This window comes from Ostrinia nubilalis, chromosome 18 (assembly GCF_963855985.1).
Source record: "Ostrinia nubilalis chromosome 18, ilOstNubi1.1, whole genome shotgun sequence".
NCBI classification, from domain to species: Eukaryota; Metazoa; Arthropoda; class Insecta; order Lepidoptera; family Crambidae; genus Ostrinia; species Ostrinia nubilalis.
In genome coordinates this window covers 7227771-7247309 of record NC_087105.1, presented here as the reverse complement: position 1 = coordinate 7247309, position 19539 = coordinate 7227771, and the positions used below count along the sequence as shown (strand labels likewise).

General features: G+C 36.4%; 1 protein-coding gene across 1 annotated transcript; it reads left to right on the top strand.

Moving 5' to 3' along the window:
• The first annotated feature begins 287 nt into the window (after window positions 1-287).
• On the top strand, window positions 288-13394 carry LOC135080647 (putative helicase mov-10-B.1). The gene is made up of 20 exons (XM_063975338.1): window positions 288-577; window positions 1043-1168; window positions 1575-1695; window positions 2137-2299; window positions 3484-3611; window positions 3962-4065; window positions 4438-4575; window positions 4833-4929; window positions 5166-5262; window positions 5440-5542; window positions 6157-6327; window positions 7389-7536; window positions 8000-8148; window positions 8764-8898; window positions 9494-9687; window positions 10371-10519; window positions 11518-11636; window positions 12337-12448; window positions 12602-12778; window positions 13059-13394. The coding sequence occupies exons 2-20, from the start codon at window positions 1050-1052 to the stop codon at window positions 13317-13319; spliced, it is 2685 nt and encodes an 894-aa protein (XP_063831408.1). The 5' UTR covers window positions 288-577; window positions 1043-1049; the 3' UTR covers window positions 13320-13394.
• Window positions 13395-19539: the final 6145 nt, after the last annotated feature.

The window sequence follows — 19539 nt, the reverse complement described above, 5'->3', positions numbered from 1 at the left end:
AAGTTCAATCGTAGTATTTTTAGAGTAGAAACTATGGTAAAACTTATGAAAGTGATGAATCTATTATTTAATATTAGTTTAGGTAACTTTTATATCCTCAAATGAACAAATTCATCATCAGGATCTTAGAAATATTGAAAGATACAACTACGCTAGCGCCACCTTTTCCTTTGTCTGTAATCACTGTGTCCCTAAGCCATGAAATCACAGAGCAAATACTCGGTACGTACTCCATATCTGTGGCAAATACAGAACAAATAAAAATTGTTTATGTTTGGGATTTTTTTCCATTTACTTTGCAAATGTTGCGGAACATAAATTAGTAGATTTTCAATTTAAAACTCACTTAGAAATGGACCTTGAAGTGAAAAGCAGTTTATCTCTTTGTGTTCTGTAAAATATTTTTTCTTAACTCGTCGCTCGTCGACCCTCAAAAAAGTCGTTGCCTAACTTGTCTGTCAAATCAGCAGTTTGTCAGTAACTTTTGAAGTTGATACCTGTTGAAACGAAAACCTTATCAACAGCCGAGGCCGGACGGACAAAGAAACCCACTTTGTTACTGGAATATTAATTACAAGTAAGAATATTATTACTATGTAAATATGTATACCTTCCTACTTTGTTATTTTTAATCTACTGTGCAAGAGTGCCTCAGAGACTTGGACAATTACAAGTGTTTTTATTGCATTTTAAAAATCTTCAAAAAGTTGATGACTCAAAAAATTTTATCTGTAAATGTTAATGTGCCTCGTACTCGTATTATCTAGATTTAATGCTAGCTATTTAGATCATTAATTCTAAAAATAAATTAGTATTTGTGAGCATGATGTTAATTGATGGTTGGTTTTTGTTACTAAAATGGCTAACATCATTATTGATGTAAAATGATACCTAAAATGTGGCTGACTCAAGCAAAAACCGCATCCTGTTTAGCTCAGCTTTTAATCACATGTTTTAGTATACAATGCACTAACTGTCTAAATTATTTGTAATCCTATTAAAATAAAAGTGGATTATAGTAGCCGGTACAATTTTTTTACAGAATCAAAATGTTTTGTGAAGTATGTGGCAATGTGGATGAACATTATGATGAAAATGCTGAAGTGTTCCATACAGACACGCCAAAGCATTTGTGCAACTTGATACTGGCTAATTACAATAACAATAAGTAAGTATTTCTTTGCTTTGTTTTAAATGTTTAGTTATAGCACTTAGCTTTATGTTTTGATAAAATAAAGGCCTGTTTATAAAAATAACATGCAGGCCGTAGTACAACAATAATGCCATTCCTGGAGTAAAGTAAGATAAGCTAGATACCACCTAGCAAGGGTTAACGATATGCTCTACAAAAAACCTTAACGAAATAAGAACCCTAAAGGTATGACATATTCAATTTTTTTAAATTTCTATATTGGGTAGTAGATTGTTGGTATCTTAATTCTTACGCCCTAAATTATAATCTTCTGACAGTACTATTAGATTATTTATTTACACAACATAATAAATAGCCTAATGATAAATTAGGATCCAATACAAATATTTATATTCATTTCAAATAATATTTTTTATTCTAGGCGGTCCTTCAGTAAAAACAAAGAAGGTGTAGTTATTCTGGGTAAAGCGGTTTCTGAGGAAACCAATGAACACAAAAGTGTTACGGTTGATTACACTGACCATCATAAAATCCGGATTGATGTAAGTAAAATACCATACATGTTTTTTGAGATAGTTTGAATGTACCAAAATTTATTGACATAGAAGACATAATCAATGAAGATTTAAAACATTAACTTGTTCTTTGAATATCTCTTTTTAACTGACTTCAACAAAAGGAGGAGTTTCTCTCTCAATTCGGTATGTTTTTTTTATATGAGAACATTTTATGCTTTCACTATTTTTATTTTACTAAACATTCTTAACTTCATTGAGACTTATTACTCATGTGCTTGAGAAGTGATAAACTGGGTACAAGTTAGAACCTGCATACAGAATAGCCAGTTATCAGCAGATAGGAATGAATCTTGAGCATGATAAACATAAAACTTACTCGAAAACAATGTTTTGTACTTATTTATCTTATCTCTCATAACATCATTAGATGCAATTGAAGCATATTGATTTCTTTTGTTTTTTCAGGTAAAACCTCAGCAAAATGTGAAATTCATATTTAGTATCAGCAATGAAACGAGAAATGATGATTTTCTTGTAGTTGGATTTCAACTAGGCCATCCACAGCCGCAATTCAAAATGAACGACCATCCTTATGTTTTTGGAGAAGACCCTCACATCTTAGATAAAAGTATAATCTTTTATTTTACTTTTATAGTATGATTGGTCAACTTTTTGAATTTCAAACAGTACATCTACCTTCCCTAAAATGTGTTTCTCAATTGTTTTCAAAATTCGTAATTCACTGGATAAAATTTGACCATTTTGTAGTATGTAGGGGAGAGTTCGGTATATTGTACCGCCGGGTAAATTGTACCACCCTCATATTTCGTAAAGTATTTATTGAATGTCTATAATTCCAACACCCAGCGATACACAACTAAAATCAATGAATATCGGCCATGTGGTTTTTGCCGTGACAACAAACACGTGTGTTTTATTTTGAAAATTATTTTTTCATGGTTTTCAAGTAACTTTTGACAATACATGTTTAGATTGTAATTTTGTTAAATTTTATCACAGGGTGTTTCTAATATATTATTTAGATGCGTAAATTAGTGTGGATTACAATTATTTGAAACATTTTTCGGTATTTATAAGCTATATTTTTTACCGATTTTTTAAAAGCACTATCACCTAGTCGGCTAAATTGTACCACATCAAGTTGTATGGAACTTTACCAAAGGATTTTGAATTTTTTTTTAGTAAATCATATTTTGAAGTTACAATAGCGTAGTTATGTTTGACTAACAATAAATGAAAGCAATAGACTGGCAAAGTAGATTAGGTACAAGTGTGCGTTACGATAATTGGAATTACAAAACTTGTACTCAAAATCGTGATAACGTGTAAAACAATATCGATTGTCTATGTTATTAACTACTGTTCCTCTTCGTTTCCTAATTTGTTAAGAATGTATCGTATAATATTTTGCCATAGTTTTTTTATAGGCTTGAAATTTATTGAAATCCAATTTAGTAACCCTGTGGTACAAATTATCGAACCGGTTGGCTAAATTGGACCGAAGCTCTGAACTCGTACTTTGTTGATTTGTGCTAAATATACAACAATCATGTTAATTAATACTTATGAAATAGTAAGTTGAATAATGTATCTTTTATTATATACCATGGACATTAGCAAAAACAAAAGAAAACTATGTGTAAAATGGGATTGAAAAAAACTGGTCCAAATTAGCGGACTCTCCCTTATACCTACCTGCTGGGGAGTACAAATTATTGCAATACTACATTTAATTAAATCATTCGATATCAACAAATTAGAAGTATTACTAAACGATTTTATGTTTTTCAGAATCATCAATTAAAGAAGAAATCTCCATCTCCTTTCAAGCTATTGATATTGGACAATATGAAATGCCTATAATGTTTACATTCCTAAGAACTAGGGATGGTAAAAACCTAATTTTCGTAAGGGAAATGGTATGTACTACTGTATCATTTTTTTTTTGTAAGGGATTACCAGATTGTACTAAAACACAGAATTTTTAGAGTAGGTGCACACCGTTGATTTTTCGTCGGCCGATAGTTTAGTCGGGCAGTTGATCAGTATGGGCTTCGATTTGGCCGATTCTTCATACAATTTAAAATCGGGCACAACTATCGGCCAACTAAAAATCAAAAGTGTAAAAAAGGTTCTCATTCTCATACCTTTAACTTGAAAACTGTTACACATTCCCCTGAATACTTATTAGGACGTCACTATTCATTGTTTGGTACCCATAGCACTTGCTTTTCTAAGTTATATTTATATTTTATTTATGTACTTTCAGGTCGTGATGGTACAGGAGAGGCCTATGACTTACAAAAAGTCTAAAAGCCCTTACACTAATGAAGAGTTTAAAAAAACAACATTGATAAAGTCGATTAGTCATGTGTAAGTAAATTTTAATTATTTTTAGTTTATAAATGTTGACTATAGTGTGCTTTTTAAAGGTTTCGAAGGTGCTTTCTTCAGCATAGATTAACTAAAATCTATTGTAGCATACGTAAATACAGTAAAAAAAAACATAACATGTTTTTATAACTATAACATAACTAGCGACCCGCGCCGGCTTTGCACGGGTACAAATTTAACATAAACCTTCCTCTTGAATAACTCTTTATCTATTAAAAAAACCGCATCAAAATCCCTTGCGTACTTTAAAAGATATCTAAGCATACTTAGGGACAGACAGCGGAAAGCTACTTTGTTTTATACTATGTTGTAAAGTATATTTTATACATGTAAATGATTAATTATTTCTAGGCCATACGAGACTACATATAAAATACCTAAGCTTTTGAAGATACTACTCCCACGCGGACTGGAAGATAGGGCGTTAGAAGGGCTTCAAGTGCCCCGCGAAATGCTGGAGCAATTGCGCCTAGTTCTTATTAGCACCAGGTAAATATGTTTAAGGTTCTACATTTCCCACTTTGAGTTGCTTCCGTAAAATTTACGTAACTTTTGACTGTTACGTAGTTAACAAGGAGTTTTTAGAACTATAAATAAACAACTTGATAAAATCAAACTGCCTAAGGCAAGTTGTTTATTTATTTGTCTGTACCTTTCAATGTAGGGCGAGGGTAGTAACAAATACAACTTTGATAAATATTTTTAAGTACATAGTTCAGATAACCATAATGTGTTTTTATTTACAGAGCTATTTTTGATGAAGGAATTACAAAAGACAATTACATGATCTATTTTCGTCATCTTTTGTGGTGGGAAGAGATTATTTCTAAGATTAACTTGAGGGTAAGTTGATCATTTTTAGAAGCTTTGAATCTTTTACATTTGTTGGCCAAGAGGAGCGTAGATCAGTAGGGGTATAATTTGATAAAGTGCATTGCATTTTAGGAACGCAGCGTTTTCATTGCTAATCAAAACAGTGTTGTCGAATTATCGATAAGAAATGAGTCGATATTTAAATTGACTTTAGAAATATCAGTATAAATGTAGCAAGCATAACAATTAAACCTTTTTCTCCTTAGAAATACAACATGTCGAGCGTGAAACTTCAGAAAGAGCACAAGGGTTATTATCTTCAAGTGCCGGGGCTGGCGGAAAAGCGGCCTTCTTTGTTGCGTGGTAAGTGCTTTCATCTCTATTGGAATATAACTTGACAATAATGTTGAGAACTATCGACATAGGATATCTTAGACACTATTCAAGATATCGTAATTACTGTCGATAGACGACAACACATTAGTCTTAACAAGACAAAACAAAAAAATACATTTAGATTATATTGTCACCCATTTTCAGGTGACAGAGTGTTTATCACCCCAAAAGAGTGTGATTACACGTTCGAAAGTACGATCAAAGATATGGATGACGACAGGGTCTTACTGGGAGATTTCGACGAAAAGTAAGTATTTTTCTAGTTATTTATTTTTTCTACAATAGGACTGGAGGAGGTTGATCCTTAACTTCGGACTCTATGTTCTTCTGATTAATACGTGGGCCGAATCACGAAAAGGCGTATCTAACAAAATGTCAATATTGAGTTAAACACACCTGTTATTAAAAAACATGTATTTTAAAATTTATTTGTCAGGAAGCCAGTATTGACAGTTAAAAAGGGTCTGAAATGCATTTTTCCATACTTCAATTTTTTTTTTAATATCTCTCCTGTAAAATTGATAAAAATCTCTTACGCCTTTTCGTGATTCGAGCTACGAATTTTGTCCAATGATTGTTAAACTTTCCTCTGGGACAAACTTTGTCTTCACTGATGGGTTTTTATTGGCGATCAAGTTGTAGATCCTGGTTACACAGGAATTGCAGTTATGGGAATGGGAGGTAGGAATAGTCCCGTAGACCAGTACCATTGGATTTATATCCGTTGTCTGGTACGCATAGTACAAGCTTTACATAGTTAATCCGATTAAATAACTGCGCACCTCGCTGGAAAGCAATTCTTTAACTCCACTGTCACTGACACGATGTCCACGGATTGTTATATTTTTTCTATTTTTCCAGTTTCAGCAACTATTACAGCGAGACATGCGAGTTCGATGTACGTTTCTTGATGTCACGGACGCCCATGGAGCGAATGCACGAAGCCATCTCCGGTATCTTTACCTCTAAGCAGACCTGCAGGGCCTTCCCGGTTCCTATTAAGAAGAAAGTCGCCGTTTATCCCATTTATAAGTAAGTACGCTTTATGCGCGGTGAGCTTCTTAGTAGTTACGGGCATAGTTTTTTTTCGTGGGTAAAAAAATTATACTTAGGCCTGGTTCAGATACGCGCAATGAGCGGGCGATTTTGGGCAGTTCTCGTACATCTTATCTTATATCTTATACTTATAATAAATCTGTAGAGAGGTCAATTCTGTACATGAAATATATTTTCAAAATAACTATCAGGGGGTGATTAGTGATCGATACTGATGCCAAAAATGCAATCAGTAAAATTTTTGTCTGTCTGTCTGTCTGTCTGTCTGTCTGTCTGTCTGTCTGTATGTTCCTTATAGAAACAAAAACTACTCGACGGATTTTAACGAAACTTGGTACAATTATTCTTCATACTCCTGGGCAGGTTATAGTATACTTAGGAATTCCCACGGGAACAGGAATTAGCGGGAAAATCCTTTTGTATGAAAAATCTAAACCGCTTAAGTTAGACGCTTGAAATTTCGCATGTAGGTACCTTAGTAAACTTAAAGCTTAGTTACAACAAGTAATTCCCGAAATTTCCACGGGAACGGAAATTCGCGGGAAAATCCTTTTGTATGAAAAATCTAAACCGCTTAAGTTAGACGCTTGAAATTTGGCATGCAGGTACCTTAGTAAACTTAAAGCATAGTTACAACAGGATATTGCAAAATACCCACGGCAATGGGAGTTAGCGGGAAAAAATATTTGTATGAAAAAATCTAAACCGCGTAAGATAGATGAAGGGGGTAAAACGGGATCCACGCGTAGTAGTTTACATTAAAGTTCATTAAACCGTAACCGTATGGTTACTGCCTCATTGCCTCGCCTATGAGAACTACCCAGATACCGCGCGGCTGTTGTGCCGAATAGTGCGTGTCTGAACTAGGCCTTAGTTGTGTGCTTAGTCTACACTGTCTTAATTTCTGTTCACATAAGCTCGCTTTAATTTAACTGACATTTCATCGTTTTGACTTTGAATTGAAAACGCTCAATCGGACTGATGATTTAATTTCGATGCTTTGTGCCAGAATCATAGTTCTTTATCTTATTCTCTAGGTTCTACAATAAGCTGATCAGGGATAATCCTGAACAGAGGTCGGCAGTCGAGCACATAGTGTCGGGCACGTCTGGGAAGGCTCCGTACATCGTATTCGGGCCTCCTGGCACCGGCAAGACTATGACAATTGTTGAGGCCATTATACAGGTAAATTGACAATATACCTTTTTTACTAACTAGAGTTCTTTATAGGTCGTGCTAAGAAAGTTGAGGCAATCAACACAAGCAAAGATTTGTATTTGTCTGCGCTCACGTCTTGCGTAGTCGGACCGATAAATGCTTTCTGTCTCGCTTGCAGACATTTAACAAGAGCGAGGCAGCTAGTGTATTCGATATTTGACTTGTGTTGTTTGTGTTCTGTATTCAAATATTACTTCAGTGTGTGTACGTGTTCGCCTCAACTTTCTTTGCGAAACCAATATTAAAGGCTGAGGTGCACCATCTAATACTTATCAGTAACTTAAACCATAACCAGTGTTTTTGTATGGAGTTTGACAGACTTTTTTTTAAAGTAACATGGTGTAATCCAACTCAATTATTTCGTCCGCATAGATTTAATTAAAATATAAATCATTATCTTTTATGCTTCTAATGATCATGTAATTTTCAGCTAGTGGTAAGAAACTCGAGAAACAGAGTGTTGGTTTGCACAGATTCTAACATGGCCGCCGACCATATCGCCCTAATGCTTATGCGGTACAATAAGGTTTTAAATATTAACAACTTCTTGCTGCGTGCTAATTCCCGTTCCAGAGAGTGGTGAGTTGAACAACTTTATGGTATGTCTTTAGTGTAATTGATTCAAAATATTAAAAAATAAATAAAAGTGTTGCTAGCACATAACTCTTCACCCTGCCATAGATTACTAATAAGTTACTCTAACCTGCCTTTTTAACCGACTTAAAAACGGAGGAGGTTCTCAATTCGACTGTATTAACTTTAACGCGTATCGTTCATATTCATAAAAACCTATCTAAAACTATGTCTAAATTAATTCTGGGTTTATTTGTTACTACTTTTTCGGGGGACTTTATGCACGAGATACTATGTTACATAATATTTCAATTTGGATCTGAATCAAAATTGTGAATGAAAAGTCAAGATTATTTATTGGTCGTATCGAGCAGTCTGGAATGCATTCTCTCAGCGGTCGCCGATTTTTTATACTTAAGCACACAGATGGCCCCCGCTCCCCTTTAAAGGTCTTTGCGCCTCCTCTGGGGGGCGCGCCCCCCACTTTGGGAACCAATGACCTAGAATGTAAGGCTTATTCCGACCTATGATTGCCCCGAAAGATCGACGGGATGTTTTCAAGTGCCCTGAAAAGGGCTTACGTTTAGGTATCAATAAATAGTTGAAACTGTTGTGATTTAGGACAGTGATGCCGGCGGAGTTGGCGCCCGTGTCCAACGGGACAAACTACGAGAACTTCTTCTCCGTCAGCAACCTGCAGATGTCCACCTACCGCGTCGTCGTCACCACCTTGTCGCACGCCGCTAAATATGCTTCGTAAGTATATTATTATGCAAGTACAGCGTCAAATAGTTCGTGATATCCAGTGGCCAAAAAGTTTATCACAAAACTTATTCCAATTGTAATAAAGACGTGTTGCGAAGTTATTGGCTACTTTGGGTGTCACGAACTATTTGATGCTGACTGTACGTACATAAGTCGTAATAAATTGCAAGATTACTTTTGCTCTCGCGCGCTTTGCGATCAGTTTGCGGGTTTTTCTGTGCTGTGACCAACGAGCGGCCTCGTGAGTTGTGTAATAAAACAGTTGCTCAGCAACATCGGTGGGCGCGGGTGAAACCCGTTTCGTGAGTTCTTAGCCTTAGTTTATGATCGCCGTATCCTTTACTCGTCCTGAGGGCTTAGTGTGAGTTTTTAAACGTCAAGAGTGAGTGCGTTTAAAAAATCTATGAAGATTTTACTTCTTGAAAGTATCCGCTAGAGTTGCTGTACAATCCGTCATACATTTAATGTCATTTTTTTACGCAGTCACTAGTGAAGACGTTTGATGTAAGTACTCACACTAAACCCATTGAATCCTGTACTGTCTATATTTTTGCATAAAAATATACCGTTCTCTCCACCCCTGCAGGAGCAGAAGCCAAAGTTCCCACAAGCTGCAGATGTCGCACTTATTCATCGACGAGGCGGCGCAGGCGTCGGAGCCGGCCACGCTCATCCCCACGGCCGGGCTGCTGGCGCCCGCCGGCCAGCTCGTGCTCGCCGGCGACCCGCGCCAGCTCGGGCCCGTCTGCATCTCGCACGAGGCCAGCAAGCGCGGCCTGGGTGAGTACCGGCGCCGTCTGGGGGCTTATGCCCATTTTCACCATCAATCCCTAATCTTTAAGTGACCCCTATGAATACAAAATTCCTGTAGTGTTACCATAGTCACTTAAAAATTAGGGATTGATGGGGGAAAACGGACATTAGTGTGAGTTTATATCAAACATATTCGATATCGGCAGCGTAAAAAATGACATTAAATGTATGACCGATTGTGCAGCGTCCCTAGCGACTTTCAAAAACTAAAATCCTCATAGACTTTTGACGCACTCTATATCGAATACGTTTGATATAAACTCACACTGAGCCCCCTGTTCCGTCCGGGCGGCGCGGAACCGGCCACCCTCGTCCCCGGCCAGGCTTCTTCAAAACTCACTGGACACAACGGGAATATTGCCATCTCTCGTTGCCGCTCCAATTCATGTATAGCCAGGATCTACAACTTGACCGCTAATAAAAACCAAACTAGTGAAGGCCAGGTTCGTCATAGGGGAAAGCAAAATTAATCAAAACAAAATAGGAATCCCATGTTAAGAATGACTTACCTTATTGACTATCGTGGCCTTCATATGACTTGTTAGCTACTTACTAATCCGCGCATATCTCCGATCCTAGTGCAGTTGTGGCTTTGGATAGTCGGAGTACATGTCATGTTTTTTGACTAAAAATTACTATTGTTTATTTAGGTCAATCTCTCCTGGAGCGTCTACGAACCACCTACGAAAACCTCTACACCGACGATTCTGACTACATCACCATGCTCGTCAAGAACTTCCGCTCCGACCCTGACATCCTGCAGATACCAAACACATTGTTCTATGAAGATAATTTGCAAGTAAGTTTGTTAAAATTGCTAAGAAAATTTTTTTTTGGTCTTCGGCACTTGCGATATTGGTTAAAGTACTTAATAATGTGCTCACAGTTGATTGAACTTCGGAAGTTCTGAGCTGAAATTGCAGTCTGCTAATGGATACAGTCTGCTAGCAAACGTGAAATGAGAAAGATCCAACAATACAGAGCTTACATGCTATGTTAGAGATAGGCTAACTTCAGTTGTAAAACGCCGGCCAATCTGAGTAAGCCTCTCAGAAACAGGTTTCTTTAAAGGCGACAATAGCCCAACGAATGTTGCTACATAAAAACGGTCCTTTGTGATAAACCCACTCATTTAACAAAAACATATTTTCAAGAAGGGTTAACGGGAATATTTTGTAATTCCGTCACAAATTAATAAAATAATGTCTAGTGCCGGATTAAGACTACTTGATGCTCTGAGCAACCTAACCTGTGTGCGTCTACAACCCCCCGTAATCGAATTCCGGGTCAAAATTCGCGGAAAATTGTTTTTAGTGACAGCCATTTTTGTCGCTCTTTTGGTGCCCCTACTAAGATGTGATGCCCTTAATTAATTAATAAAGGGTGAATCCGGCACTGTTAGACCCATCGCCAACGGCGACTTTTTGTAGCGATACAGTAGTGATTCTGTCGCGCGTTCGCACCGATACAGTCGCAATTCGGTCGTTAGCTGTGTGCCCTCGCCCACAGAAACACGATCACGATTCAGTCGTGATGCAAACGCGATACTGTTGCGCTTCTGTCGCGATGCAAATGCGATTCAGTAACCCTCCTTCCGTTCTCTCCGATTTCGTCCGACACGGCCGCGCGTTTGCATCCATCCAGCGCACTTCTGTAGCGCGATTCAAATGCAACTAACACGCGTTAGTAGCGTTGCTGTCGTTTGTTTACGAAACGCGCGACAGCATCACTACAAATTCGCCGTGGGCGAGGGGCCTTAAAGTCACATGTTACTACTAAAGGATTGGCATGTTCCAGGCTCTAGCGAAACCAGACCCGCTAAGTCAAGTGAGCATCCTGGGGCAGCCGGGCGGGAACCGCGCGATCGTGTTCCACGCCGTGCACTCTAGGGAGCAGCGCATGGGCAACGCGCCAAGGTAAAGTAGTCTTTATTTATTGTTTTAAACTTTCATGGTCATAATTATTATTACTGACGGGATTGCTACATTACCGATATGTCTGCCCATAAAATCTTACCTGCAAGTTTCCTCAGTTACTCCGTGACCATGGCGCATACAACAGTGCCGAAATATCGGAAACTCAAAATTAAGGTACATGGTAGCAATCCCGTCAGTTATAATAAATTAGTCTTTATTTGTTACACTAACCACCAGCCAGTGAGTCAATAGGGAATATGCATTGATTTTAAAAGTTAATGAATTATGTATAAATAAACACTTTACTTAAATCATACAATTTCTGAATAGAAAAACTAGTATTGAAATCGGACTGGAAACAAAAAAGCTACATGTGTTTCAATTTTGTATGGAAATAGCTGAGCGTGACGTCAAATGTCACCCGCCCATAGTAACTTGTATGGGACTGCGTGTCGTTCTAACATGACCAATGACGTCATGAGATCTCTAACGTCTATACTCTTTATTATTAAGAATATTCAATTGTTATTATCCCTTCAAGCCCGGCGAATCGAAACACTAGATAGTCAATTGTTACGCGTTCATATGCGATCGCTTGGGGATTGACGGGTTAATCGAAGACTAATGAGGGTGTACTTTTCTTCTATTCAACATCACGACACTGCTGATATCTTCTTTATATATTTATCTATATTTCCAGCTATTTCAACGAGAGGGAACTGGATATGTTGAAAAGATACATCAAAGCGTTGATCCTGACTCACGGTGTTTTGCCGGAGGATATCGGTGTGATTGCGCCTTACATACGTCAGGTTTGTTCCAATACTACCTCAAATTAGACATGATACTAAATCATACTAAATACTTTTTATTGACCTGTTACAAAATTAGAGGTTAATCTAGAAATTCGCTACGAACCTTTAATTTAACGATCCTATGTTTAATTCTTGTTGACCATTTCGCAGGTATACAAAATGAAGGCCTGGCTAAAAGAAGAGAATTACGAAAAAATCGAAGTGGGCACTGTAGAGTCGTTCCAAGGCAAAGAAAAACGTGTGATACTTGTTTCCACCGTCCGAGCCAACTGTAGGCTGTTGGACTACGACGCAAAATACGGGCTTGGATTCTTGGTCGACGACAAGGTAAGTGCGACAAAATAACTTTCGCGACAGTTTGAATTTCGAAATCGCTTCACTAAGCCTTTTTTCTACTTACTAACTACGCTGGGTGAAGCGATCGCGAAATATCTGATGTTCTGGTGATGTTTGTTACTTTGTACCCAATAAAATCTTGCTTGATGTCAAACATACTGATTGTTTGAAAAATCTTTCGAGATCATGTTCAGTCTGTAAAAGATTAATCTAAAGGATACTGCTAAAATATTTCATGATTGTATCTAATGCATATTTAATTTATTTTCAGAGATTCAACGTAGCCATAACTAGAGCCAAAGCCAAAATCATAATCATAGGCAATCCGACTTGCCTAACCAGAGACAGAAAATGGCGCACCTACATGGACCTTTGTAAAGAATTCGACTGCTTCTTCGGAATGGACACCCAACAGATCGAACGGGACTCAAAACTTCTCATAGAAATCGCTAAGACTCGTTTCGAGAAGTGTCGCCTGTCTGAAGCTTTGCCGAAGCCGAATGAAGAGTCGATTAAAAAGAAGAAAAAGTAACTACATACATTCTGTACCGTTATGTCACAAGATATGGCTTGTGGCAATGTATTTTTAGTACATATTTCTAGATGATATGTGATATTATTATTCCATTTTGCCGCCGGCGGCCGGCAACAGTTAATTATCTTCGTTCGTAGATAAATTACATAAAATCAACCGCATTACAGCATAGATTGACGTACGGTGGGTACAGTTCCAGCTGCCATATCCATTTTTAGGGTTCCGTAGCCAAATGGCAAAAAACGGGACCCTTATAGATTCGTCATGTGTCTGTCTGTCCGTATGTCACAGCCATTTTTAGGGTTCCGTACCTCATAAGGAAAAAACGGAACCCTTATAGGATCACTTTGTTGTCCGTCCGTCCGTCTGTCAAGACCCTTTATCTCAAGAACGCGTGAACGTATCAAGCTGAAATTCACATGAAATACTCAGGTCTATTGTCCCTTTAAGCTGTGAAAATATCAAACTTCTAAGCCAAGCCAATCAAAAGATACAGCCGATTATGTCGATATTTTCAACAAATTTTCGACACTCGCAAAGGAATCAAAACCTACAGATACTTCCCGTAAACTCAGAATCTTGAAATTTGGCATAAAGCATTGTCATATAATGCAAATATAGGAAAAATTGCGAAAATTACATTTTTTTAGTTATATAATATAATAAAAATATTTTAATAAAATGAAACTTACTACCTTATTTCTCACGAACGAATAAAGGTATCAAATTGAAATTTATACCAAATACCTAGATCTATTGTCCCTTTAAGAAGTAAAAAAATCAAACTTCTAAGTTAACGCGATCAAAAGATACAGCAGTTTATACCGACACCTTAGACGAATTTCCGTCACACGCTAGGGAATCAAAACCTACAAGGTACTTCCTGTGAACTCAGAATCTTGAAATTCGGCACGAAGCAACGTTATATAGTACAGATAAAGGAAAAATTGCGAAAATGTTAAATTTGAAGTTATATAAAATTTAAAATATTATTTTTGCTTACATGACATAAAATATTTTTTTAATAATTATAAACTTACTACCTACCCTTTTTCACATGAACGCGTAGAGATATTAAAGTTGAAATTCATATCAAACACTTCTTAAATCTAATTGCCTCTAAACTGTGAGAAATTCTAAATCAACGCAAAAATTCAAAACGCTGAGGTAGGTACCTACCTATAATGCAAATATAGGAAAAATAAATAAATAAAGAATAATCATACCGCATATTTTGAAATTCGCCACTACTCGCAACGGAATCAAGTAAGTAATTTGATTTAATACGTCATAAATTGTAAACCGCTACGTTTGTACGGCGGAACCCTCGGTGTGCGAGCCCGACTCGCACTTGGCCGGTTTTTTTCCGAAACTAAGAGCTATATTGTTGAAACTTGGTAGGTAGATGTAGTCTGTGAACCGCATTAAGATTTTGATGCAAAAATAAAAAATAAAAAAAATATTGGGGGCTCCATGGGGAAGTCCTGGTCAGTCCTAAGTATGGACTTAGAACTGAAACTCAAAATTTTTTTTTCATCAAACACATACGTGTGGTTTCTATGGATAGGTCTTCAAAAATGATATCAAGGTTTCTAAAATATTTTTTTTCTAAACCGAATAATTGCGTGACAGACGCTTCCAAAGTGGATAAAAGTTGGTCCCCCTCCCCTCTAACTTCTAAAATAAGAAAATGTAAATTCTAAAAAATTTACATTACTATAAAAACTACCAACGAAAACTGTTTTGAACGAGATCTAGTAAGTAGTTTTTTTTAATACCTCGTAAATCGTAAACCGCTTATTACCGCGTAATCTTTCATACAAAAAATAATCATAAATCAATGGTACGGAACCCTTTGTGCGTGAGTCCGACACGCACTTGGCCGGTTTTTCTTTCGATCTCATCAATGCAATACAATGAGACGACATGACCGGAATGGGTAGCTGGAATTGTGGCCCACTGTACCTAACCTTGGTAACCGATCCCTATCGGTTACCAATCTGCAATTGATAACTTTATCCTCATTGGACTTTATCTTCTGTATGATAAGGATCAAAATCAATTGAGGAATTGTTCAAGTTTTGTGGTTGTCTGATTTGGCGACTGTAACATGTGATTTTGTTGTGACCAAAATACTTTTCTTGTCGCAAAATGTTGAGTATTTGATATAACACGTACTTTACTTTTTATACTTATTTTGTTTTGACCATTCATGTGTAACTAACTTAGTAAGTTACTTCCGCTTATTATAAAGCGGGTCGATAGTGATACTTGTACCTACGTTTTTAGTTAAGATTAGTCAGTAAGATTTCAATTACCATTAAAAGTGTTGTTTTCAGCTTTTTACTTTTTAAGAAACAGAGATTTTTGTGCTATTGTATGACTGAAAGTTAGTTGTTATTTCCAGGATACTGTCATACGCATCATACTACTGATAAAAACTGTTCACAAAACTTTACAATTTAAACATAATGAGAAATAACTGATCCTCCTGTTCTATCTCACGAAAGCGGGTGAGTCATACTTGTAAGTGTAAATGTACATGCACATTTTCTTTGTGTGCATAACGAGAACGCTCAGTTTAGGCAGAGTCAGAGTTACGCACATAAGAGAGCAAGTGTCACGAACAACTACAAGTATTGAACCTACGTACGGGATTTTCTACGTACGGGATTGTATTTTAAAATGTATACTTACTGTTTTGATTCTATTCTATAGCTTTAAGAATAAAACTGTTAGTATTGTTATCATAATGTGATCTTTTTCATGCAGAAATCATAATTATGTACATATAGATAATTTCATCCACGAAGACGCGCCCCACCATTCTTCCGCTAATGTTTGAATGTTATCGGTACACGCTAAATTATCCATGAGGTCACACGCACAATAATGACGCTCGGATTGCTCGAATCAAACCCCGCACCCCTCGATTCTCTCACCACGCGCTTCCCTCGACCAAAAATTGGTGGGGCGCGTCTTCGTGGATGAAACCATCTATACCTACTTAGGTACTCATTTGAGATTTACCATTTATATTACGAGTTGAACTTGTTTACATAATATTCAATATTCTTAACCATATTGTTACTTTTTTTTGTTTAGATTTAGTCAGGAGAGTTTTGAGAGTACGATGTAGCCATATATTTTTGTATCGTTATTAATTATAATAAAACTATGGATGTCTAGAATAGTGTTTTTGTTTCACCGCGAGATCCTTACTCAGCCTTCGTGTTAATACCGTATGTAGTGTGAGTTTACGTCAAACGCATTCGATATTTTTTTAACGCGCTCGCTAGTGACCTTTGATGTAATCTCACACTAAGCCCTCTTATTAAGAGTATTTCCCTCCCATGGTATTAAAAAAATTTCACCCTAAACTGCGTTTAAAAAACCGACCTCAAAAACTTAGCCGCCACCAAAAAGTCCACTAAAAAGTATAAAAATAATTCGGCTTTTACCTGTGGTCCCCCCAACATGTCCCCCTGGTGGGTCCACGGGTAATTTTCTTTACCCGTTGTCCCACCGCACAGTGTGTTATGGGACTGTATAAACGGACATTCTCATTGATTTGATGAAACGTATAGAGCTCAGTTATACAAACATGATAGTAAAACTCCCGTTTGAAAATTCCAAGTAGTTTTCACGGTATAAAAATTCAAAGTTACCTATTTTTTTACTTCAAAATTATGCAAAAATATTCTCACTCGTTAACTAATAACATTTAATTCAGAATTGTTATAATACTTCATAGAGCTCTTAAAACTACACGTAATAAGCATATTAAGTGCTTCGTAAACGCATTCAGTTAATTAGGAAAAATGATTTTAGTGATTTTTGTTTTTATTTTTTTTCTCAATTATACCTTAATATATGCAAACATTTTTAATTGCAAGATATAGTCTGATATTTAATCTAATTGTATTAATAAAATCAGCTTTAAACTCCGTGATATATTTGAGAAAAAACATAAAACGTCTTAATAAAATTTTTACGCGTCTAGAGTCGACAATTTTGGAAGGAATAATTCATGTCTAAAAAGTTTCAAATCCCGCCTCTTATGTGCATAGTGTTGAAGGTTCTAAAAAGTCACATTCACATTGTTTTTAACCGACTTCAAAAAAAGGAGGAGGTTCTCAAGTCAAGTCTTTTTTCTTTTTTAACACTCTTATATTAACTTAAGTTGTATGTAAGTAACTAACTAAAAAAGTATGTAAACAAATCTAGGAAGTCGAATTTAGCCTACCTTTAATAATTTTCTCATCGATTTGAAACCTGTGTAAATCGGATGTCAATACAATAATTTCGTACAATCGAGCTGATGATATTTAAACATCCAAAAGAAATATTGCTATTAAAAAGTGACGGGAAATTTACAATTCTATATGGCGCATATTTTCAATTTGATTTTCCTCAAATAGGTATCACGGAATTTAAAGCTGTTTTTTTTTATACAATTAGATTAAATATCAGACTATATCTTGCAATTAAAAATGTTTGCATATGGGTGTTTCTCTGCTATTTGGAAAATCGTCCATACAAGACTGTCCTGAAGTAATTTTATTAAATGTTGAGAAATTTTGTTAACGAAATTCAGGGCAATAGTAATTTAAATACATATCTAAAAAAAGCCCACACATTTTCCCCTTAGTTTTTGAGTTATTGGCGATTTTTCGCAAAATTGCGACAGGGGAATGTTGCAACCACCCAGGGGAATGTATTATGGACAAAAACAATTAGTATTTTTCTTTGAATAAACAAACTCTTTATTTTTCTTTGCTATTTATTATAAAAATATGTAAGTTTTTGAAACAAAAAATATTATTATTAAAACAAATATTACTAATTTATAATGACTTTTCTTAAGCCTAATAACAGTAGCATTAAACTTAACGAACAATTAAGTTTTAAGACTTAAATTTTATGACACTAAAGTCAGTCTTTATAATAATCAAAAATGTAGTATCCTGCCTTTTAAAACAGAACCAAAAAAATACAAAAAGTAATAAACAAAAAACATTATTAATGCTAATTTTTGTTTTTTGACCCCGTTTCTGGTGAATGTAATATTGAAACGCTATTCTTGTTATTTCGTGTTGGGTCAGATGATCTTAAAGGCGCCTGATGTTCTTCTGCGAAATCTTCTGAATCAGATGTAGGTATTTTCCCTTCCGAAATTATTTGTTCATTATCATCATCATCATTTCAGCCATAGGACGTCCACTGCTGAACATAGGCCTCCCTCAAAGACTTCCATGTTGATCGATTCGTAGCGGCCTGCGTCCAGCGCCTTCCTACTACCATTATAATGTCGTCGGTCCACCTTGTGTACCGTAAAACGCAGCGTGGGACGTCCACGCGGCCTCCACTACAGAACCTTGCTGCCGATGGGCCATCAGTTCTGCGTACTATGTGCCTTCCTATTGCCACTTCAGCTTGCTAATCCGTCGGGCTATGTCACCGACTTTAGTTCGTTTACGGATCTCCTCATTTCTGATTCGATCTCGTAAAGAAACACAAATTATTTGTTATGTCTTCATGACTTTCTTTTTTGCACGAAACTTAGCACAGTGCTCCCTCCAAACCTTTTTTACAGCCTTATGCTCACGACAACTCATATCTTTAACTGATTTTATTTAAAGTTTTTCTTTTTTCTTCTTTTTTTCAATTTTTCTTTTAGGGTAATGTTTCAAGTCGATAATATCATAATTGCACAGCTATACGTTTTTGTTCTAGAAATTCTTCTCATGTTTCGCGTAGCTTCTTTTTCGGTGAAATTTTGAGATAATACCTACTAAAAAGACGTTATTTTAGTGGTCAAAACCTAGGAAAACAGTAGTATGAACAGTCCCCTGTGGTATGAACAGTACCCTGTGCTATGAAATGACAGGGGAATGTTCGCCAGGGGAATGTTATTTTTACGTGAATACTTCATAAAACAATATCATTTAAAAACATTAAAATAAACGCAACTTATGTGGCTACATACTAGAAGATTAATTAATTTAAACAAATTGTCGTTATTAAAACTCTTAAAATAGTAAAAAAAAGGCTCACCAGGGGAATGTTTTCACTGACGGCCGAGACGCGTGGTTCACCAGATGACGCAGTAGTAGCATTAAACAAAATAGCGGCTACCCACTAGCTACACAACTGAACAACCTTAACACCTATTGCGTTCCGTTTTGCGATCTAAGTGCTTTGCGCCAAAACTAAA

What these genes read in the sequence shown, in the direction of transcription:
- LOC135080647 (XM_063975338.1), top strand. Translation starts at nt 1,050, where the DNA reads ATGTTTTGTGAAGTATGTGGCAATGTGGATGAACATTATGATGAAAAT. An exon ending in CTAGTTCTTATTAGCACCAG is followed by an intron (nt 4,576 to 4,832) that starts GTAAATATGTTT and finishes TTTTATTTACAG; the next exon opens with AGCTATTTTTGATGAAGGAA. An exon ending in CGCATGGGCAACGCGCCAAG is followed by an intron (nt 11,637 to 12,336) that starts GTAAAGTAGTCT and finishes CTATATTTCCAG; the next exon opens with CTATTTCAACGAGAGGGAAC.